Source organism: Protomyctophum bolini (genome assembly GCF_963924005.1).
Source record: "Protomyctophum bolini genome assembly, chromosome: 5".
Taxonomy (NCBI): domain Eukaryota; kingdom Metazoa; phylum Chordata; class Actinopteri; order Myctophiformes; family Myctophidae; genus Protomyctophum; species Protomyctophum bolini.
Genome location: NC_137866.1, coordinates 30,313,788 through 30,338,570, shown reverse-complemented (window position 1 = coordinate 30,338,570; position 24,783 = coordinate 30,313,788). Strand labels below are relative to the sequence as shown.

The following is a 24,783-nucleotide window of genomic DNA, read 5'->3' as shown; positions in this document are numbered from 1 at the left end:
CACAGAATACTATTCCTAGGTATGCCACAGCATGCTGTCATATATTTAGCTTTGAAGTGATATAGTCGTGAATGAAATGTTTAGTTTTAGTTTAACTTGTGTTTAAAGTTTGTTGCCTATGTTCCAACTGGAGGAGTTATCATTATTCCCAGCAGAGCTGAAGCCCCCCAGCCATATTTTGGCTTGCGTGACCCCCTTGTTTTGCTCTCCCTCTTACCCCTGAAAGGATGGCATTGTGACTTTTTTTCCTCTCCCTGAATGCTTAAGTAGCAACAAAAACCACCCCTGCAGCATTCTTTCAGCATAGACTAACTTTTCCTTTTGTCGCTCTGTCATCAGCATTGGACGAAGAGTTAGCCTAAACTTTTATAGAGTGAACACGGAAGTGAGATAACTTTGAGAAAGTTCTGAAAAGTTAGAAGATTAGTTTGTAACTTTACAATTTAAGATTTCTTCTGTTTGTTTCTGAAAAGGTAAGTTTCTGATGTGTTATTTATCCAGATGAAACAGATGAAACAGTTGCTTTAAGTTTGTTTTTATTCAATAATTATTTTGGATGCAGAGAGAGACTTCATCTGATGTCCATGTATTTGTATTTATTTATTTTTGCCGTGGGAAAATGAATGGAAAACAAATTAGCCGGCCTGTGTAGCTTTTAGATTTGACATTTGACACAACTCATTAATCACGACTTTTTCAGCAAACGTCTGGCAAAAAATAAATTGTAAATTGTATTGCTCATTACATGCCAGACAAAAGAATGCTGAACTGGGTTTTGTGCACATGTTTTCTTCAGGCACATGTGTAGCCCAGTCCTTCACCTCAAGGTCAAAAGGTCATATCAAGCTCCACTCATATACCTGGGCCGTCACCAGGCCATGGATGGCTGTGAATTCTCAGAAAAAGGTAAGAAAAAAATAAGCCTTTCTGTAAATTTTGTGTGTGTGCGTGTGTGTGTTGTGCACCCGTGCGTGCGCATGTGTGTGTGTGTGCGTGTGCATGTGTGTGTGTGTGTGTGTGCGTGCGCGCATGTGCATGTGCATGTGCATGCGTGTGCGTGTGAGCAGTAAGAGAATAAGAAATAAAAGATGTAAGCCTACATAGTACATACAGTTCGCACACACACACACACACATATCCACGCACACGCACGCACGCTCACACGCATGCGTGCAGGAGTGTGGCTAGCTACAAAAATACTAAGGCATGAAGGTCAATCAATCAATATATTATACAAGACAGAGTAGGAATGTGTTTTAAGACCGCTCTTAAAAGACCCAACAGAATCAGCTGATCTGATGTTTTCAGGCACTGTAACTCTGAGAGTGTACACATTTAATCAAATGGACCCGTATATTTACACTCTCAGAGTTAAATTTACACAGAGGGTTTTAATGTGAGGAGACTGTTCCACATTCTTGGCTCTGCTAAGTAAAAAGCCCTATTTCAAGACTTTTTCAGCTGAGACTGTGGGATGTCAAACGGTGCTTCTTGGTGGGCTGACCTGAAGGCCGTCACAGTGCTGTTGGGGGTCAGAAATTCTGAAATATAACCAGGTGTGAGACCAGAGCTTTGAATTGAATCCTAAAATGGAATGGGATATAAGTTCTGGACTATAGTCTTTCCACAGTGAGAGAGATAAGGATGAGGCTGGCAGCTAGGGCACTGCGTCAGGCACCCAGGAGGGGGTGGAAGTGCACCACCTAGAGAGAGAAGGATGAGGCTGGCAGGGCACTGCGTCAGGCACCCAGGAGGGGGTGGAAGTGTACCACCTACATGGACGCACTGCAGCTTGACAGCTTGGCTAACAACACTGTAGAGCTCAGGAACGAGTGTGGAGGGCAGCGATCCAGGAGTCCCCAGTTGGTGTTGGTGCTAGACCACACTCTCACACTAACTAACTAGCCACAGTCATTTATACAAGTTCTAGATGGGAGATGGAACCCTGAATTTCACCTAAACAGATTTGTAGTAGTTTAGTCAGGGGGTTATTGATAGCCCTCTTCCAAGTCTGAGAAGGACAGAAAGGGCTTGCTTTAGGATGTAATACTACATTATTAGAGGAAGCTCAATGCCGAGCTGACGTGTTTAGTTTGTCATATGGCCTCAAGTTTTCTGGCTTATGGATAACTGATCCAGGTTTTCTGGCTTATGGATAACTGATCCAGGCTCTGGGCAATGACTGTTCCAAACAATAGAATCTCAGTCTTATTACCTCTGCCAAGGAGCTTATGTTTTCAGTTTCACTGCCATCTGTTTGTCTTTCATGTTCTGAAAAGTAATGGGCAAATCTACATGAAATTTACTGTGCACATTCCAGCTCCCACGAGGAGGAAAACCTATTGATTGTGGTGACCCCATGACCTTTCCCTCTAGCATGCCCGGCCATGAGGCCAAATGGGCAAGCTGTGGAGATGTCCAGGTGTTGTCCTGTGCCTGCTGCTCTCTGCCGAGTGCATTCGTGTGCTCAATTGTACAAAATTGTGTGCATCCAATATTGAATGTCCTGTAGGCATTCTTTCAGCCTGACTGTGGTGGGTAGAGCTGCCAATCATCAGCGCTAAGATTGATGCACAAGTATTAGTATTAACTAGAAAGTATTAACTAGAAAAACGTGCTCCGCCAGCACATGTCTCCGCCAGGTCAGGTAGTAGGTGGGGCAGCAACGTTCGGAATTAGCGGATCGGGATATACTATGAAAACAGATCCGTCTTGATCACATGACTATATAGACATGTGAACGATTTGCGTGAAGTTTGGGCATTATGTGTAGAAATAATAGGAAAAACCAGCCTCCTGGGAGCTCTATAATACAGCATGGAATTTCTCTGAGACAATGAAGGATAACAATGGAAAGCGATGTCATTTTGATTTAATATTAGCCAGTGGAATCAAACATACGCCTGTAAATATCTATTGCTGGCCGACGAAAATGGGACGTTTGTATTCACACAAGAAAACATTGCATCTGACTGTGCCTCCTTTCTAGCACTTAGTTTGTACACTGGCTGATATCTGTCATCTCAAGTCAGTGTCTCTTATGGCACGACATATAGAGCAGGTCAAGACCATATGCTACAGAGTCCCAACAGTTCCCCCATGAGTAAGCACTTGGCAACGAGAAGAAACCTGCAGCAGGACCTGGCTCTAGGTGGGGCGGCCATCTGTTAGCCGCCTGGCCTGAGATAAAAAAAACAAAAAGTACTGTACTGTACAGCCTGTGTATATTGCATAAATATGTGTGTGTTTCAAGTTCAACCAACCATGTGAAGGAGTTGTGTGGACAAAGAACGAGACGGTGAGATAAATAAGGATATCCTGCGCGTGCGTGCGTGTGTGTGTGTGTGTGTGTGTGTGTGTGTGTGTATGTGCACACGCGTGTGTGCATGCGTGTGTGTGTGCACTTATCATAAAACTACCCGTGAGTAGAGGTGTGAGAGTGTTTACTGCGACTCTGCTTTTAGCAAATATCGTTAGGAGTGGTTATCCCCTCCTCCACACACGCACGCACGCACAAACGCATGAGCGCACACACAAAGCCTCGACTCATTCTCGACTCATTCCAATTGACACACTCGGTTTAGTTTACTGTGTGTGTGTGTGTGTGTGTGCCCAGTGGACTGCATTACGAGTGTGTGTGGAGTGAATGGTATTTGACCATGTGCATTGTGTTTTATTAGATGAGCAGGCTGTAATGAGTCTGTCACCAGTAAATGGGTTCTGATTTGTAGCACAGCTGTCCCTCCACACTCTGATCAGCTCAGGCCTTCTGGAGACACACACACACGTACCCGCATACACCCGTGTGAGAATGTGCGCACGTTCGCATGCACACACATGCACACTCAAAAACATGGAATCAAAGTCACAATGACACACACACACACACACACACACACACACACTCAAAAATGCAGTGCACATCCTGCATCTAAACATTCACATTTACACAGCATATACACGCTTATGGCGGCGTTGCATGTAGATTGCTTTTCTGGCACAAGCAGTCCCTTTAAAGTCACGTATATACGGGTGGCGGGTGGAGGTAATTACAATCTGAAGTCTAATCAGGGAGAAATTACAGCTGCTCAGATGTATAGGGCTGCAGTATATAGAATAGACACCGCAGAGCTCATGTGCAATCAATGGATCCACTCTTGCTCCTCTGTGGAACCTCACATTGCATATTACGGATTGTCCGTGGTGGAGAGTAACTAAGTACATTTACTTAAGTGCTGTACCTAAGTACAAATTTTACTCCTTATGTTACAAGTTCTGTTATTCTTGAATTTACAATGCATGTCAGGTCAATGCATCAACACATGCATGCACGATTGCGCACGTGTATGTACACACATACACAAGTATAAGTAAATAAATATGATTATTACAATTACTGTATTTAATACACAGCACGTAATAGCATAAACATGATGTATTGCAACTTGTTTGTATATAATATTCATTATACTAGGAGTGTGAATATTTTGATATCGACGATACATCCATCCATCCATCCATCCATCTTCAACCGCTTATCCGCAGTCGGGTCGCGGGGGCAAGAGCTCCACCATAGTGTTCCAGACTTCCCTCTCCAGAGCAACATTAGTGCCTTCCTCCTGGGGGATCCCGAGACGTTCCAAGGCCAGTGAGTCGATGTGTTTCCTCCAACTGCGCCTTGGTCTGCCCCGGGGTCTCCTCCCAGTGGGACGTGCATCGAGGACCTCCCTAGGGAGACACCCGAGAGGCATCCTAACCAGATGCCTGAACCACCTAAGCTGGCTCCTTTCCGGGCGAAGAAGCAGCGACTCTACTCCGAGTCTCTCTCGTTTGACTGAACTTCTCACCCTATCTCTAAGGGAGATGCCAGCGACCCGTCGAAGAAAACTCATTTCGGCCGCTTGTATTCGCAACCTTATTCTTTCGGTCATGACCCACACTTCATGACCATAGGTGAGAGTAGGAACGAAGATTGCTCGGTAGACAGAGAGCTTTGCCTTCTGGCTCAACTCTCTTTTCGTCACAACAATGCGGTACAACGACTGCAATATCGCCCCTGCCGCTCCCATTCTCCGGCTGTTCTCCTTCTCCGTCCTCCCCTCACTCGTGAACAAGACCCCGAGATACTTGAACTCCTTCCATTCTCAATTCAAAACAATTCCCAATTCAAAACTATTCTGAATTCAAAACTATTCTGAATTCAAAACGATTCCCAATTCAAAACGATCTGAATTCAAAACTATTCTGAATTCAAAACGATTCCCAATTCAAAACTATTCTGAATTCAAAACGATTCCCAATTCAAAACGATTCTCAATTCAAAACGATTCCCAATTCAAAACGATTCCCAATTCAAAACGATTCCCAATTCAAAACGATTCTCAATTCAAAACGATTCCCAATTCAAAACTATTCTCAATTCAAAACGATTCTCAATTCAAAACGATTCACAATTCAAAACGATTCACAATTCAAAATCGGTTCGAGTCCCGTTCGCTGTATGCTAATAATGGTGGTGCTGCAAAAGGAGTAAACTTTTCTTTTTTTTAATTAAAAAAAAGTTGTATAAACTGATTGAGTGCAATAATGTATACACACACATACTCACTTAAAACTTCACTTTGTAATGAATTAAATATAATTCTGTCCAATGGATGTTACTACAATATACATTTAGGGTGGTTGCATTTTGAGTCCCATCTCTTCATTCTTTAAATGTTTGTAGACAGGACCTGACACAAAGTCTGACCTGATGGTCAAGATTCATTTTATCCCCTGTTTTTGGCAGCAAATTTCTATTTTAGTTTAGTCGTAGTCTTCATTTGGTTTTAGTCATATTTTAGTCACCTGGAATGTTTTAGTGTTTTTAGTTTTAGTCGACTAAATGTCATAAGATTTTAGTCGACTAAATCTACAGTTCGTCGACTAAACTGTATTTTGTCGGGCCGTCGTAATGGCATAATTTTACACTTGTTGAAACGCGTCGCAGCGTGACACGTTGTGAGCTTGTAAATCGGCTATTTTCAACAAGCAACCAAGTGTAAAATGACTTATACTGGATCTCTTGTCCACTAGTCCCTTCCTAACATTTGCTGTCTTATTTGATTTGATCTGTTGGTTGAAATACATTTAGCTTAGTTTTAGTCATAGCAGCAATGTAGTTTCCATTTAGTTTTCGTCAGTGAAAAATGGTAGTCGACGGCTCTATTAGTTCAATGGTAAAAATGTCAGCAGTTCAGCAGGAAACCGGATTCAAATCCATATTGTATAGATCAGTCAGTTTTGTAGTGTGTGTGTGTGTGTGTGTGTGTGTGTGTGTGCGCGTGCACGTGCGTGTGCGTGTGCTTGAGTATGATGTGCTGTGCTGTGTTGTGTCATTTGTATGGAAATGCTGCCTGTTTTGTATGCGGTTTATTTCTCCTCCCTTTGTGTGTCCCCCAGTGTATTAAATGTGGCAGGTTAAAGTTCAGCCAGTATTTGCAACCTTCTACCAGCAGATGTCCCTGTTGCTAAGTATTTACAGCCCGTGACCCACCGTCGAGCCCCTTTGGTGCTTTCACATTGTGTGTGTCTGTTTGTCTTCACTTCTCTTCATTTGACTCATCGGGACTCTGTCTGGAGAATGTCATGTCCAAGGTCGTTGCCGTCTTGGCTTATCCTGATAACGTAACATAATGCAATACTCATGCATGCGCCATCAAACCCGGAGTGTTCATTTAACTCACATTTAAAAAAACAAAACCCCCCAAAAACTGATTTGTTTATCCATTTGTAACTCAGAGAGTGTACAAAATGTAACCAAACTCATAATTTGGCATTGTTGTACCGAGCTTGTGCGCTTTATGTGTAAACTTGTGGCATACCAAACCATACAGTACAGTTGTTGGCCATTATCCAGTTGGACACGGCCATCTTCATGCATTTGTCAGTCCGGTTGGGTGCAGTCTTGTTGTCATATACCGGTACATGCATGTCTCTCTCTCTCTCTCTCTCTCTGTATCTGTTTATTTAGAGGGGACCAGAAGGCCGTCTCTCGTGCTGCACCTTGTTGACTTTAGGCTCATTAGGAGGCCAAATGAATATGACGAGTTGTGACATTAAGCTGCAGCTGGAACAAATGGGCCAGCCGCTCAGCGAGCAGCCTGGCCAATTTATTTTGGACCATCTCTCTCTCTCTCTCTCTCTCTCTCTCTCTCACTCTCTCTTCCCTCTCGTGCACACACACTCACACATATGCAAGTACGCACCTATCTTTCCGGGGGTCGGTCGGGGGGGCTGGGCGGCGGGGGTTGGTTGATGGCTTCGCAACGATATTGGAAATGTAGATGGGGCCCTGTGTTTTGAATTGGATTGCACGCTTTGATGCAGAGACAGATTGTAAACTGTGATTTTATTAAATCCTTCATTAGGATTCATCAGTGAGATTGGATCAGAAAAAGGTCACCGTGCAGATGCGCTCTCTCTCTCTCTCTCTCTCTCTCTCTCTCTCTCTCTCTCTCTCTCTCTCTCTCTGTGCCCCGCCTCCCACCACACACACACACACACACACACACACACACACACACACACACACACACACACACACACACACACACACACACACACACACATGCACTCACTCACACACACACTCACACTCCACCTCTCTCCTTCCACCCTCGCCCTTTCCCCACCTTCCAACCCCTCCCCCATTCCCTCCTTCTGTCTTGTTTGCACCATCTCTCTAGTCTATATCCTCTCTGCAGAGCATGCTTTCTCTCTCTCTCTCTCTCTCTCTCTCTCTCTCTCTCTCGCACACGTTCTTCTTTCGCTCAGAAACAAATTTGCTGTGAAAATGGGGAGAAATGACCATCATTGGGCTTGGTAGAGAAACACAAGGTGAAAGTGACATTACTCCCCCTGTCCCCTTCTGTTCCCTTCTGAAGCCCCCCCCCCCACACACACACACACACACACACACACACACACGGCCATCTAGGCTGGCTGGCGCCAGTGGGCCGCCGGTGCCACAAATCATTTGTATATTCTGGTTTGTGCGAGCGGCCCGCGACATTGCTTACTGCTTAGCGGAGCAGATGACTTTCAGGAGGAATATACACGGAGAAGAGCCAGCGAATTGGGGAGGGAGGGAGGGGAAGGGATGAAGGGATGAAGGAAGGAAGGGACAGGGAGGAGAGGAGAGGAGAGGAGAGGGGAGGGAGTGTGGGGGGGGGGGCAATTTGCCTGCACATGCATGAGGACATCGCTGGGAGAGTTGGATCTGAAATTGAGAGGGAAATTGTGCGCACCATATGTCAAGTTCTGCAAAGGGTGTGTGTGTGTGTGTGTGTGTGTGCGTGTGCGTGTGTTCTGTGATGTGCGCACCTCATGTGCATGCATGTACACCTCTCTGTGTACATATACTGTATCTCTGTGTACGTGTGTGTATATATCTATGCGTGTGCAGTGCGTGTGCGTGTGCATGTGCTCTCTGTTTGACAATAAGCCATGTGGGGCTGTATATTGAATGACGTGAGCCATTGTCTGTGCACTGCCTGGATTATTATTATTCAAGGAGCAGGACCCCCACCTTTTAACTACAAGGAAATGCAAAAAAAAAAGAAAAAGTATAGTATTTGGTCATCCCACACGCACGTGTGCGCGTGCACGCACACATGCACACAGACAAACAGCCTTCCCCCACCCTAGCCCAGTGTGAGACATCATGACTCTTCCGGTGCACTGAATACATTCTCCTTGCAGTCATGAGCATTGGCCTGTGTGTGTGTGTGTGTGTGTGTGTGTGTGTGTGTGTGTGTGTGTGTGTGTGTGTGTGTGTGTGTGTGTGTGTGTGTGTGTGTGTGTGTGTGTGTGTGTGTGTGTGTGTGTGTGTGTGTGTGTGTGTGTGTGTGTGTGTGTGTGTGTGTGTGTGTGTGTGTGTGTGTGTGTGTGTGTGTGTTTGCAGGCATACATATGCCATTACCAGGAAAGCGACTATCATCTTATCCTCAGAGAGAACGCACGCACGCATGCATACACACACGCACACACATACATCCAGACACAAGCACAGCGGGGTTCAAGCAGAGTGTAGACTCAGGCTCCATTATATAGCGGAGGAGACACTTTGGCACAGTGACCGTGTGAGGAACCGGTGGCACTCAGGCTGCTGCTTCCACAGGGCCCTGGCATGCACGGCTGTGTTCTTCAGGCTGCTGCTTCCACAGGGCCCTGGCATGCACGGCTGTGTTCTTCAGGAAACGGCATGCAGTATTCATGTCCTAGTACACAGTACAGTCACATGGATGCATGCCATGCGGACATGCATGCAGAGTGGCTTTGAGGAAGATATTGCAAGCAATGTGAGCATGGATTAAAGCTCTCAGTCACCACGACTGATTTCAGACATTTTGGATTCTATAGAAGCCAGAGTGTGAAGCATCTTCCAGAGACATGAATAGGTCTCAGAAATGTCATAAAACCAAAGAGGTTAATGCGTAAAATCTGTGATTTCTTCGACCGGTCGGCTGTTGTGTGGAACTGCGGCAACGATAGGTTTAGAATGATACATACTTAAAACGTGATCACATGAGATTGTATTTAGCTTTTTTCAAAGTGTGAGACGCACCCACAGCCATATAGAGTGAGACACACAAGGCCTGCCAGGCACCAAAGAAGCCGACAACGCCGAAACACTTAAACGCTACTGAAGGGAACTGAACTTTAGGTCTGTTTATTTATTTTTTTGTCAAATAGGTTTTGATTGAGAACAGATTATAAATTGTTACACAAACATTATGATATGAAATACATTTTTCTTTTATAGAAAACACAAAAATAAAAAGGAAGGAAGGAAAAAATTAAAGACAAAAATAGAAAGACCCTCAAACCTCCCTCCCATACTGCTCAGTGACACCGCATAGTATATACTATAGAAGTAAGATGATGAAATGCTCATAACGGCGTACAAACTTTAGGTCTGTTTCATAGAGATGTGTTTAGAATCATCCAGTGAGGAGCGTGCCAGGTGGAACGGGCACAGTTTACTGTGTGTGTGTGTGTGTGTGTGTGTGTGTGTGTGTGTGTGTGTGTGTGTGCGCGCGTGTGCGTGCGCACCCATGTAGCATTCACACTTGACTGTGTATGTGTTTTTGTGTGTCAATGGGTGTGTTTGTGTGCAAACATTTCTGCGTGTCTATGTAGGACAGGTATCTGTCTGTGTCATATCTGACAGGTATCTGTTTGTTTGTATCTGTTTGTGTGTGTGTGTGTGTGTGTGTGTGTGTGTGTGTGTGTGTGTGTGCGCGTGCGTGTGTGTGCAGTCTGCGCACGCGAGCGTACATGTGTTCACAGTGTGTATGATGTGCATGTGTTTGTCCTCTTTACACTTCACTGGGCGCTTTGAAAGATAGTAGGCTACTCCTCGTTATTATACCCCAAAGGCTGTCTGGGTGCAGACTCTCTCTCTCACACACACACACACACGCACACGCACACGCACACGCACACGCACACGTGCACACAGGGAGCTCCCTGTGACCCACATTCAGAGGACCCCCCCCCCCCCAGGGCCTCCAGGGATCCCTGGGAGAGTCCCCAGCCCAGCATGGGGCACCATAAAGCTTTAGGTCAACATCTAGAGCATGTTGCCCCTGAACCCGTCCGTGGCTCTTCGCCTCCTGTCCGGACCGGGGTGGCAGCAATGATCAATGCTGTCTGTTTTCCCCCGACACCGCCCTGCCTGTTCGTAAGGAGGTCGCTGTTCCGTTGAGATGTTAAGATTAGACCGTTCACTGAGGTCAGAGAGTAACGGATTACTGGCGACAGGATTACAATTATTGATTCCCCTGTTTTGTTTATGCCTGTTTCAATTTCACTCACTCTCACCTGTGTGTGTGTGTGTGATAGGTCTAACTAATCGTTTGAAATAATTCATTCTCGAAAGACATTGAGGTCATCCTCATTTGCAGTGTCGTCGAGATACACATTCTACAATATTTCATAGCAATGAACAGAACAGTAACATTTCATCATCGCGTGACATAGCACATAGCATATTTAAAAACAGTTGCAGACACTTGGGGGTAAGTCTGCAATCAAAGATTTAAATTGACCGTATGTTATGGGAGAGCAGATCTCTAATTTAAGCTGTAGGTCATTCCACGTGGTTGGGGCACTAAAACAAAAGGCTGTTTTCCCCACCTCTGTGTTTACATTTGGGACCTTTAGTGTGAGCCAGTGACTGGAGCGTGGCCTACAGTATATGTTACAGGGTTCCCACTTCCAATCCAGAATGTGCATTGACATTTTGAAAATTACCACACAGTTTCAAAGTACCGTGGTAACATTTGTTTTCTGTAACGTTTCTCTTTCTAGAAAATACTTTAGAGTTGAATGGCTGTGTGGCCTTTTCTGTCCAGTGTGTAGCCATTGATAGTAAATTAGCATGTGCGCCAGTTTGTGACTGAAAGCTGCGCAAATCAGTGTTATAAGTGGTTACGCCGCAATACAGGCTGGATGCTTGAGTTTATGTGCTAGTGTGTGTGGTGACAATAATTTGGCCAAATAATGGAAATAACAAATATTTTACATGTATAGATTTCCAAATGCTGTACAACCTGCTCTTTGTAAGTTTCACCTTTTACTCTTTTTTTTACCTCACCATTTCAGGCATGGGGCTTCTTGGGCGGAGGTGGTCTGTGAGGTTTTGTGCACATAATGGCAAGGTTCAGTCTGCCTTATAGCTAGGGGAGAAGGGGAGTACATCATACAAGGCATGTTTTTGTAGTGTAACTGAAAGTATGAAGGCCATTGGGACATACTGTAGTAGCATTCCCGACTGTGGGCATTTTCCAGGAGTGCAGCCGCAGACCGTGCAGGATTCCCCATGGCCTCTTTTTCATTCATTTTTTGTTGTGGAGAAGAATGTCAAGTCAGACGTTGACGGTTTTCCCATTATACACAGGGAAACTCAACATAGCCTATTTGACAGGAAACATAGTCACATAATACACAGAAACAACATAAAAAAATAATTATAGAATAAAGTGTACAGAAATAGGGGGTGAGGGGGGCGAAAGATGGGGTGAGATATCGGCCAAATACAGTATATCCGATATATCCGGTGAGATATTGCCGGCCACTGCTACAGAGCTGACAATGAGGTTATATCTTCCCTTCTTCTCTGGAATCCTGCCTCAAAGCAGACCAGAGGTAGAAAACTGTCGTTCCCTGATGTCATCCCTAGGGACACATACACACATCAGTAAGCTGGAACTGGGGATGGCAATGAAGGACCGGAAAGTCTGGCGTGGCATTGTGGAATCCATGATCTCGACAGCGGTTGAAAAATTATGAGGATGATGATGAGATATGGGTCTGGTTTGAGCCATCAAGAGGATCCCTTTGCACGCCAGAGCGACGGATCTTTTTGGGATGCCGTCATCAAAACGCGTCTCATATCCCATTCTGTCTGGTGGATTGCACGTATCTAAATAATAATTCAGCAAATGTCTGAATGTCTGTCTGAATGAATGTCACTGACAGCGCCTTATCTCATCATTAACTGCACGAATCACTCCCACTTTTCACACAGGCATGGACCATAATTATATGGAGGTCTTAACGGAGCCCTTTTTCCCATTTCACACATTAATGATTAATAATGAATTTATTAGTGAATTAACCTTGCACCTCCGTCCATAGCGACACCTGCATCACAGGCCACCGTTATCACCGTCACCCCACTGGCATGCTTCCTCTAGCTACCGCTGCAACACAACAAAATGTGCCCTATACAATTTGGCGCCGCGTGTGTGTGTGTGTGTGTCTCCTAATACACAGCACAGCCGTTGTCGTCTATCTCCGACCGAGCCACACTATTGGCGAACATCTCTCCATGCAAAACAAAATCTGCACGCTCCCAGAATGAACCTAGCCTACTTTTTACCCATTTTACCGATGTATTTCACTGTTAAAATATTGTTTTTACATCACTCCAACCCCCTCAGGCCAGGAGTCGGTGTGTGTGTGTGTGTGTGTGTGTGTGTGTGTGTGTGTGTGTAACACGTTACATTTCTACTTCTACTAAAGAAAGAGGCAGCGATGGAGCCATAAGTCCATATCCATACATTCGGGGACATAAATTGCGCAAAATACTTTTAAACATGACGCGGCGCCGCCAGAAGGCTGCTCCTCCTAGCTGTTCTGTGATAACTGCTAAGCTACATTGTCAACACGGCACTGACCAGGGTTGCCACATTGACTGAGAGGGAAACAAGCAACCAGGTCTATGAAAATCCGAAAATTAATCTACAATAAGCAACACTATTGCTGACTGTCAAACATCATTTTCATGTCATGGACCACTAATATTCTATATATATATATATATATATATATATATATATATATATATATATATATATATAAAAAATATATAAATATATTTGCTGTTCATATATTCAGAACGGGTAAGGACTAGTGACTTAAAACTGATTGAAAACGTGGATTAAACAATGAAAACATAACTCGGGCAGTGTTCGTACAATTAATTAACTCGAGCAACTTGTGTTTAGATCCAAAATGTTTTAAGGTCCACAGTTCATTATGGCCCACTCAGTAACAGCCACATTGTGCCGCAAACAAACAAATTAACAACACTGCTGTAGCCTAATGGCGACGATAACAAGTCATCAGTTTAATAGTCGCAATTTCATAAAATTAGTTTTCTGTTGTGCCTGCATGGAGATAATAGTATACAGGCATAACATGGGGATTGTAGAAGCCACAAGGAATTTTAACAAAATACAAAATGCAGTTCATCATCATAAATATTATGGAGAACCTTGTGGAACTAAAATCTATATACTCGTATTATACAGTATGTCTACCTGCTCTGCTAGATTCAGTCGGAGGTCACAGTAACACATTTAGACTTAGAGATAATGATGAGGTCGTTTACTGTATATTCTCTAGTTTAACTTCTTTGGAGATTGAACTGTTCATAAAATGGATGCAGCACATTACCATACGAGTCACATTTTTTATTGTATTTATTTGTTTTGTTTTTTTCTTTTGGGGGGGCCTTTACCGATAGACACAGTAGGCTGACCGTAAATGGCGACAGTGATGGGGTAACGTCACTGACATGCAGCAAAGGTCGTCGGGATCAAATTAATGTTGAACTTATTCAACATCACTATGTTTTTAAAGGCTGGCCCCCATAACCTATTCAACATCACTATGTTTTTAAAGGCTGGCCCCCATAACCTATTCAACATCACTATGTTTTTAAAGGCTGGCCCCCATAACCTATTCAACATTAGCTATGTTTTTAAAGGCTGGCCCCCATAACCTATTCAACATTAGCTATGTTTTTAAAGGCTGGCCCCCATAACCTATTCAACATCACTATGTTTTTAAAGGCTGGCCCCCATAACCTATTCAACATCACTATATGTTTTTAAAGGCTGGCCCCCATAACCTATTCAACATCACTATGTTTTTAAAGGCTGGCCCCCATAATCTATTCAACATCACTATGTTTTTAAAGGCTGGCCCCCATAACCTATTCAACATTAGCTATGATTTTAAAGGCTGGCCCCCATAACCTATTCAACATTAGCTATGATTTTAAAGGCTGGCCCCCATAACCTATTCAACATCACTATGTTTTTAAAGGCTGGCCTCCATAACCTATTCAACATCACTATGTTTTTAAAGGCTGGCCCCCATAACCTATTCAACATCACTATGTTTTTAAAGGCTGTCCCCCATAACCTATTCAACATCACTATGTTTTTAAAGGCTGGCCCCATAATCTATTCAACATCACTATGTTTTTAAAGGCTGGCCCCCATAATCTATTCAACATCACTATGTTTTTAAAGGCTGGCCCCCGCATAACCTATTCAACATTGCTATGTTTTTAAGCAATTAACATGGAACACAATGTCAGCTACTTCCAAATACCTGAAATATATACAGTATATATAGGGCTGAAAGTTATTCGTGTGTTTTGCAATAAATCAAAATCTCCGAAGTAAGTACAGTAACTAAAGTTGTTAATAACTGTAGTGTAAAAGCATAATATTTGCCTCTGAGATGTAGTGGAGTAAAGTAAAGTAAGTAAAGTACCGGTAGAAATAGGCCTACCTCAACACTCAAGTACACAATTATTTAATTTAATTAAATGTACTTAGTTTTTTTTACACCACTGGGAGTGGGTGCGCAACCGCGCATAGATGCGCATACGGACGCAGATTTTTATTTTTTTCAACAAAAAAAGTTTCCCCTTCTCATTGAAACACATTGACCAGACGTCCCACTGTGGCCATGCTAGGCGAGATGAGAACGCACAAGCAACATTTTCTTGGTGGGTTCCCAGTGTTCTAGACCTCCTGGGCCTGGTAATCCTGTTCAGTAATCCATCTGCTGGCATGGCTGGCACGCTGACAATCTTTCCGCTCCTCCTCAACAGCGCACACAACTCGGAACATTGTGGGACCAAGTTTGAGCTCTTTCTAAAGGCCAGGAGACGGCGTTTTGTCTTTTTTTTAACCCTCATTTCATGCACGGCGTCCTTTTAGTATACACAAGTTCAGGTGTCGGGACAAAGTTGTCTTGTTCCCCCCCGGGAGTGCAACAGAGAGCCGCTTGTGATGGCGAGAGACGAGAGTTCAACTTTCCGTCTTTTCAAGCAAGTTAGAGAATCAGCACTTTGATACGAGACTCGGAGCGCTCTTCCATTCAGGCCCAGGTGGGGCACCCATTGAGAGGCAAATGTCTTCTCGGAGGGAGCCAGCGAGCGGCACACACACACACACACACACACACACACGCACGCACGCACGCACGCATGCACAAACTAGCACAAGTTTGGGGTTGTAACTTATGAACGGGGACGCCTTTGAGAGCACCACTCATTGACTGAGTGAGAGGCAATGTGCGATATACACACTGAGCTCTTATGTGGCCCCCACACACACACACACCCCCCTCATGAATAGTTCTGGCGGCGCCTCTTGCCGTTGTTGATGCGTTGGTCCGCGAATATCCGCGGCGTCAGTCCAGTCTGAGCGGGGAGGGGGGGACGGGGGGGACAGAGAGAGAAGACAGAGAGAAGCCTTTACACCCTCCCAGCCTCCTGCTCCTCCTTCATGCTTCCTCTTTCATTCACAGGAAGGGGAAACGGGTCTATACATGTGTGGCCCCCTGTGTGAGTTAGACACTTTGGAGGGGGGGGGGGAGTTGGTGGACAGAGAAGTGACAGTCAGGAGAGAAAGTAGATGACACAGGAAGAGAGAGAGAGAGTCTACAGAGTGAGTTAAACTTGGGTCTTTTGGGGTTTTAACAGTGTATCACTTCAGTGGGTGAGATCCTTATACTCGGTGGGCATGAAAACAATTAAGTGGTGCCAACGGCACCCTGTCCTCGCCACCAACCCTATCATGTGGCGTTCCCCAGGGTAGCATCTTAGGTCCACGTTTCTTCTTCTTGTACTTTGATGACATGAAGTCAGCTGAACCGCAATTCATTCGATTTTGCGAATGTTTCAGCCTTATTAGGATCGCATGAAGATAAACCAGAGTTGGAAAAGAGAACTAAGTGCTGAACTACTTATGTGTCTGGTTAGCAGACAACAACAGTGGAGGAGAGACAATTTAAATTTAAATTGTGTTTGGTTTACAGCATTAACGGCCTTTCAAATAGGAAGCAAGGAACGCAGGCGTTGTTGCCTGGATCAACACAGGTCTCCTCCAGGTCTGCTCAAGAGGGGTGCAACAACCCAAGCGTAAAAAAAAAGCTAAACAGTATCCAAGTCTGGTGAGTCGCGGGCGTGTGCACAAAACGAACACGCGCGCAACAAATTCACGGAGCCGCGCTCACGTAAATTCGCTTGCGTTGTCGCACCGCGACTGCTCCCCAGTGCTCCGCACGAAAACGCAGGTCTCATTGAAAATGAACTATTATAGGCGCATTATATCGCTTCACTTTGAAAGGCCATTCAGAAACAATGTAGAAGCCACACTTTTGTGTTACTATACTTTTCAAAAGTTGAATGATTTTGTGCCCTGCCATTTTAACAGCTATGTGGGAAAGACATGATGATCTTTCCTATAGTCGGCAGCAGTTCAGTTCAGTTTACGTTCCAACCTTAAAGATGGAGTGCCATCATTTTTTTCCACCCTAAAACATGATGGTATTATTATAACTAGAATTTCGCCCGCCTTCGGCGGGCTCATCCCAGTGTCGTTGCAGCGCAATATGGGAAGAAGGAAATTGCGTGAGTTACAGACTCCACTTCATGTTTCAGCTGTGTTTTTAAACTCAGTAGTGTGCCCTGCACACAGCGCACACTCGCAATTGCAGCTGGAGGGCGACGCGACACACACACACGCCCACCCACACACCCACACACACACACACACACACACACACACACACACACACACACACAGAGCGATGTGTGGATAAATCAGAGATTTTTTGGGAAATGTGTTCTGAATGGGCCTGAATATATGTGTGTAGGCTGCAACAATGATTTCATAAAGTGTAGTTTAGTTTTGAACAGGCAACTAATGTAGTGATACACACACACACACACACACACACGATGTGTGGATAAATCACTGAGATTTGGGAAATGCGCACGCAAGCACAGAATGCACGGCGTTACAGGATTATATAGGTCACCCGTTTTGGTGTGACACACACGGCTTCCACATTTCGCTTCATACTGGGTGAAAGTGTCCTTCCAAAAATGATTTATTCGCTCGAAATTCTTATTCACAATGACATTGAGTTGAGGTGTTGTTTTTAGGGTAATTGTTGCATAAGCGCTATTTCGCACTGGAGTCCCGTGAGGCGGGCAATCTCACTCCCCTCCCCTGTGTCTGAAGCAGCTAGCATGGAAGCTATATGGAACCTTTCCCTCCGAGTGCACACAACCATGCCGTTATCCACGCGTCCATCCGATAGCTTTAAATGTAAATGTCCCATCCACTGAGCAAAAGCGATATAAGCGCCTTATTCATTCATTCGATTCATTTGGGTGTGTGACATGTGTGGGGCTGTGCAGTGCTGTGTGGGCTCTCGGACGGAGCTGCTGTTCGAGTCGCTGAAAGGGGGAGGGGACTTGGGATGGCAGTGTAGAGTAGGCACGACATTGAGGGGTAGAAACCATCCCGGTCGCGTGGTTCATCTAAGGCGTGTGTCACTGTGAATGACTGGCCCCATTAAGTGAACGTAGTTGGCGACACAGGAGCAGTGAAAGGGGGAGGGGCCTTCGGATGGCAGTGTAGAGTAGGCACGACATTGAGGGGTAGAAACCATCCCGGTCGCGTGGTTGATCTAACGCGTGTGTCACTGTGAAGGACTGGCCCCATTAAGTGAACGTAGTTGGCGTAGTAGACGCCAACATGACGATTCTGACGTAGGCTGTAGAGGTTGAGCAAGAATAGCGTGTTTCAGAAAAGTAATATTTAAACAGTAAATAAGACATTTTTGGCGAATGCAATGTAGTCTATATGTTTTCTGGGAGTGTGGCGAATTTATTTTGCATATAGAGATGTCTGGTAAAAGTGTGGTTCGGTCGGAGAAAGCTCTTGGATAAACGGCCATGTGCTTATGTACCCCTGTCTATTAGGGTAGCAGGATATAAGGAGGAAGAACTTTTTCCAAAAAGTGTACAGTATTAGTTAAAATCATGCTTTTTATGTGGACACGCCCACCTCACCACGTGTCACCTCATAGACACATTTTATCAATCAAGGTTTATGTTTTAGGTTGTTATTAGAGACAGTAAAAGATGAGTGTTAATTGTTTTTCATTTTCTGCTTTCTTTCGTTTTAGGGATTTGAGCTGTTTTTGACAGGGGGTCAGATGAAATTTCTTGGGGTCTAGTAGGACTATAGTAAATTATAAAAAAATAAATCGCTAATTTATTTTGTAAAGAAATACATATTTAGCCCCATGCTCGAATGCCCCCGCCCCCCTGTCAAAAACAGCTAAAATCCCTACATATTTTACTTTCTCTAATAACAACCTAAAACATGAACCTTGGTTGAAAAAAAACTAAAGTTGTCCTTTAAGTTGATCAGTTCCTCTGATTTTAATTCTCATTAAAAAAGCTTCTTGTCCAATAATATGACTTTAAATCATTTAGATTATTGTTCTTGTATTATTGCTTCCTGCCCCCTTTCCTCCAAAAAGTACACAATGGAAACAAGCCTCATTCTTGTGTATTTATGTGTATTTATCCTTCAATTATTCGGCTCATATTCATGGGGGAACCTTTTGGGTGCTTGTCAAATGGTGGAAATGTAGAGGCATTATAGGAGATTAATCTCATCTGAAATGTAGAGGCATTATAGGAGATTAATCTCATCTGAAATGTAGAGGCATTATAGGAGATTAATCTCATCTGAAATGTAGAGGCATTATAGGAGATTAATCTCATCTGAAATGTAGAGGCATTATAGGAGATTAATCTCATCTGAAATGTAGAGGCATTATAGGAGATTAATCTCATCTGAAATGTAGAGGCATTATAGGAGATTAATCTCATCTGAAATGTAGAGGCATTATAGGAGATTAATCTCATCTGAAATGTAGAGGCATTATAGGAGATTAATCTCATCTGAAATGTAGAGGCATTATAGGAGATTAATCTCATCTGAAATGTAGAGGCATTATAGGAGATTAATCTCATCTGAAAAACAGGCTCAACAGGTTATTTTTTTATTGCTCCTGCACCTCAAACACCCCAAAGAACTGCTGATCCAAGAATCAATATTTTCTTTGTGTGTAGTAGTGTAGTAAACTCCCTCTTCCATGCGACATTATAACACCATGCTAATGTTCTGCATACGAGTGTCACTGTACGCCAGTGTACATGTACATGTACTGTACATGTGTGAGCCATTCGATGCGGATGCCAAAAGCCTGCAGTTGTCACACTTCATTGTTTGTGCGCTCAAAGCAAATCCACCTGCTTACCCAAGTTCTCGGAGACAAAGGCAAAATTCTAATCAAAGCAAATTTAATTCATTCAATAGCAAATGACTGTAGAAACAAGCAGCAGTAGCATGTACTGTACGTATTCACGTCTCAATGAAAGGGGGTAAAAAACACCTCCCATTGTCTTGAAAACTTCACGGTAGAAGTTGAACCTCCTTACTTAGACAAAGAGATGTGTGTGTGTGTGTGTGTGTGTGTGTGTGTGTGTGCGTGTGCGTGTGCGTGTGCGTGTGCGTGTGCAGCGCACACACACACGCGAACACGCAGTGTAGCACATAGTAAATAATGAGGGTGTTCTTGTCATTCAGTGCAGTGTTGTGGGAGGGGACAGTGTACCGCTGACACCGTGCACACACGCACACTTACACGCACACTCACACGCACAGAATCACAATCACATTCACAAGAGCACCTCTGACTGAAAGATAAAGTGCACGCAAGACAGGACAAAGAGGAGGAGGAGACTTTAGTAGAGGGGGTGAAAGGGGAAGAGGAGAGAGGGGGGGGGGGGGGGGGGCATTGTTGAGCCTCTATTTGCATGTAAATAGCCAAGGCAGCATGCAGCCCCTCTGCAGCATTCTGGGGATTGCCTCGGCCTGTCTGATATCTGTAAAAGCAGAGGAGAGAGTGTCTGTCTGTCTGTCTGTCTGTCTGTCTGGCTGGCTGTCTGTCTGTCTGTCTGTCTGTCTGTCTGTCTGTCTGTCTGTCTGTCTGTCTGTCTGTCTGTCTGTCTGTCTGTCTGTCTGTCTGTCTGTCTGTGTGTCTCTCTCTCTCTCTCCCTCCCATGTTTGCACCTTAATTCAAAGAGTCCTTGACCCCTGCCCTCTACCTCCATCATTTACATCACTGTTTCTCTTTCCTCCACTTCACTTCTATTGGTCTCCTTCCATGCTCACTAAACCCACTGACGCTTGCTCACTGACTGACTGACTGACTGACTGACTGACTGACTGACTCGCTCACTGAGTGTCTCGCTCACTGACTGACTGACTAGCTATATAGTCGATCTACAGCTTGTAGCTATTAACTTTAAAAGGTTTTTCCAAATAGTAAAAATGGCAAATAAGTTTAGGGAGGTAAGGGGTGGCGCAAGATAGGGCCCTATAGTAGGGGTGCACGATTATGACCGATATCCGATCTCCGATTATTTGCAGGGTCATATCTGCCGATACAGATTCTGACCGATTCCAATATTATACAGATTATACAGCGGTCACATGATTATTGTGACATCAATCATCGTCACTAGTGTTTTGAATCCGATATGCTACATCGTTACTAGTGTTTTGAATCGGATATGCTACATCGTCACTAGTGTTTTGAATCGGATATGCTACATCGTTACTAGTGTTTTGAATCGGATATGCTACATCGTCACTAGTGTTTTGAATCGGATATGCTACATCGTTACTAGTGTTTTGAATCCGATATGCTACATCGTCACTAGTGTTTTTGAATCGCATATGCTACATCGTCACTAGTGTTTTGAATCCGATATGCTACATCGTTACTAGTGTTTGAATCCGATATGCTACATCGTCACTAGTGTTTTGAATCCGATATGCTACATCGTCACTAGTGTTTTGAATCCGATATGCTACATCGTTACTAGTGTTTTGAATCCGATATGCTACATCGTTACTAGTTGTTTTGAATCCGATATGCTACATCGTTACTAGTGTTTTGAATCCGATATTGCTACATCGTTACTAGTGTTTTGAATCGGATATGCTACAATCGTTACTAGTGTTTTGAATCCGATATGCTACATCGTCACTAGTGTTTTGAATCCGATATGCTACATCGTCACTAGTGTTTTGAATCCGATATGCTACATCGTCACTAGTGTTTTGAATCCGATATGCTACAATCGTCACTAGTTGTTTTGAATCCGATATGCTACATCGTTACTAGTGTTTTGAATCGGATATGCTACATCGTTACTAGTGTTTTGAATCCGATATGCTACATCGTTACTAGTGTTTTGAATCCGATATGCTACATCGTTACTAGTGTTTTGAATCCGATATGCTACATCGTTACTAGTGTTTTGAATCCGATATGCTACATCGTCACTAGTGTTTTGAATCCGATATGCTACATCGTTACTAGTGTTTTGAATCGGATATGCTACATCGTTACTAGTGTTTTGAATCCGATATGCTACATCGTCACTAGTGTTTTGAATCCGATATGCTACATCGTTACTAGTGTTTTGAATCCGATATGCTACATCGTTACTAGTGTTTTGAATCCGATATGCTACATCGTTACTAGTGTTTTGAATCCGATATGCTACATCGTCACTAGTGTTTTGAATCCGATATGCTACATCGTTACTAGTGTTTTGAATCGATATGCTACATCGTTACTAGTGTTTTTGAATCCGATATGCTACATCGTCACTAGTGTTTTGAATCCGATATGCTACATCGTTACTAGTGTTTTGAATCCGATATGCTACAATCGTTACTAGTGTTTTGAATCGGATATGCTACATCGTCACTAGTGTTTTGAATCCGATATGCTACATCGTCACTAGTGTTTTGAAATCCGATATGCTAACATCGTTACTAGTGTTTTGAATCGGATATGCTACATCGTTACTAGTGTTTTGAATCCGATATGCTACCATCGTCACTAGTGTTTTGAATCCGATATGCTACATCGTTACTAGTGTTTTGAATCCGATATGCTACATCGTTACTAGTGTTTTGAATCCGATATGCTACATCGTCACTAGTGTTTTGTATTTGTTCATGACACACATTATTGTGTTGTTTTGATGCTATGTTGATGAATGAATAGATAGGACCACAATGGAAACAAGTCCCCAGGATTATTTTTATGTTGGCCTTTTAGTTTAAATGTCTGACTGTACCTCGTGCTGTTTGCACTTTGGACTAATTGAGTATTCAATCAATCAATCAATCAATCAATCCAGTTGCAACTGGGCCAGGTTGTTTGGTTTCACCAAGACTAGAGGGGTTTACACACGTTTATATATATATATATATTACATTATATATTTTTAGGACTATATAATAATAATACCTGCACAGTCCACATAGTCTTTGTGATCGTGATCTACTGTAGGCCTACCTTTTGAGCACCCCTGCTTTACATGGTTGATCCTCTCTCTCTCTCTCTCTCTCTCTCTCTCTCTCTCTCTCTCTCTCTCTCTCTCCCTCCCATATTTGCACCTCTTAATTCAAAGAGTCCTTGACCCCTGCCCTCTACCTCCATCATTTACATCACTGTTTCTCTTTCCTCCACTTCATTTCTATTGGTCTCCTTCACACTAAACTCCTGCCTCTCTCTTATCCCATTTCTAGGCAATGTTTTTCTCCACCTCTCTTTCTACTTTTCTCTCTCTCTCTCTCTCTCTCTCTCTCTCTCTCTCTCTCTCTCCCTCTCCCCCCTCTCTCTCACCCCTCTATCTCTCTCACCCCCCTCTCTCCCCCCCTCTCCTCTCTCTCCCCCTCTCTCTCTCCCCCTCTCTCCTCTCCCCCCTCTATCTCTCTCTCTCTCCCCCCTCTCCCTCTCTCTCACCCCTCCCTCTCCACTCTCCCTCTCTCTCTCTCTCTCCCCCCTCTCTCTCTCTCCCCCCCTCTCTCCTCCCCTCTCTCTCTCTCTTCTCCCCCCCTCTCTCTCTCCCCTCTCTCTCTCTCTCTCTCCCCCCCCCCTCTCTCTCTCCCCCCCCTCTCTCTCTCCCCCCCTCTATCTCTCTCTCTCTCTCCCCCCTCTCTCTCCCCCCTCTCCCTCTCTTCCCTACCCTCTCTATCTCTCTCTCCCCTCTCTCTCTCTCCCCCCCTCTCTCTCTCTCTCCCCCCCCCTCTCTCTCTCCCCCCCCCCTCTCTCTCTCTCCCCCCTCTCCCCCGTCTCCTTCCATTTCCCCTGGTGGACTCTTACAGTAAACTGCCTGCATCGTAATTTAAATGCAGTGGCTTTCCCTTTTCAAATGGATGATGTGGCAGCTACAGCGAGGAGGGGGAGGGGGCGCTCATAGAAAGAGAGAGCCATGAATCCTATTATCACATACATCTAAAAAAGCTCTGGGCATGCAGGGGCTCAACCCATATATAGGCCTTAATGATGTGCCTGCCTGCCTATCAGTATATAGGCCTCAATGATGTGCCTGCCTGCCTATCAGTATATAGGCCTCAATGATGTGCCTGCCTGCCTATCAGTATATAGGCCTCAATGATGTGCCTGCCTGCCTGCCTATCAGTATATAGGCCCTCAATGATGTGCCTGCCTGCCTATCAGTATATAGGCCTCAATGATGTGCCTGCCTGCCTATCAGTATATAGGCCTCAATATGTGCCTGCCTGCCTATCAGTAATAGGCCTCAATGATGTGCCTGCCTGCCTATCAGTATATAGGCCTCAATGATGTGCCTGCCTGCCTGCCCTATCAGTATATAGCCCTCAATGATGTGCCTGCCTGCCTATCAGTATATAGGCCTCAATGATGTGCCTGCCTGCCTATCAGTATATAGGCCTCAATGATGTGCCTGCCTGCCTGCCTATCAGTATATAGGCCTCAATGATGTGCCTGCCTGCCTATCAGTTATCATATATAGGCCTCAATGATGTGCCTGCCTGCCTATCAGTTGCTATCTGTTGGTGTTTTCACAGTGGTGTAAAGTACTGAGTACATGTAGCCTACTCAAGGGCTTTACTTAAGTGTACAAGAATAGAGCCTGATTTGAACCGCCGACCCATGGATCATTGGACGACCTGCTCTACCTCCTGAGCCCATGGATCATTGGACGACCTG

General features: G+C 44.3%; 1 protein-coding gene across 1 annotated transcript in view; it reads left to right on the top strand.

Moving 5' to 3' along the window:
- Nucleotides 1-800: 800 nt before the first annotated feature.
- The window catches only part of LOC308315049 (uncharacterized protein), a gene marked incomplete at both ends in the record, with an annotated part of 177,666 nt that continues 153,683 nt past the window's right edge, over nucleotides 801-24,783 (top strand). Inside the window, 1 exon segment of the mRNA XM_080762872.1 lies at nucleotides 801-906. Within this exon segment, the coding sequence (XP_080618998.1) occupies nucleotides 801-906 (106 nt within the window).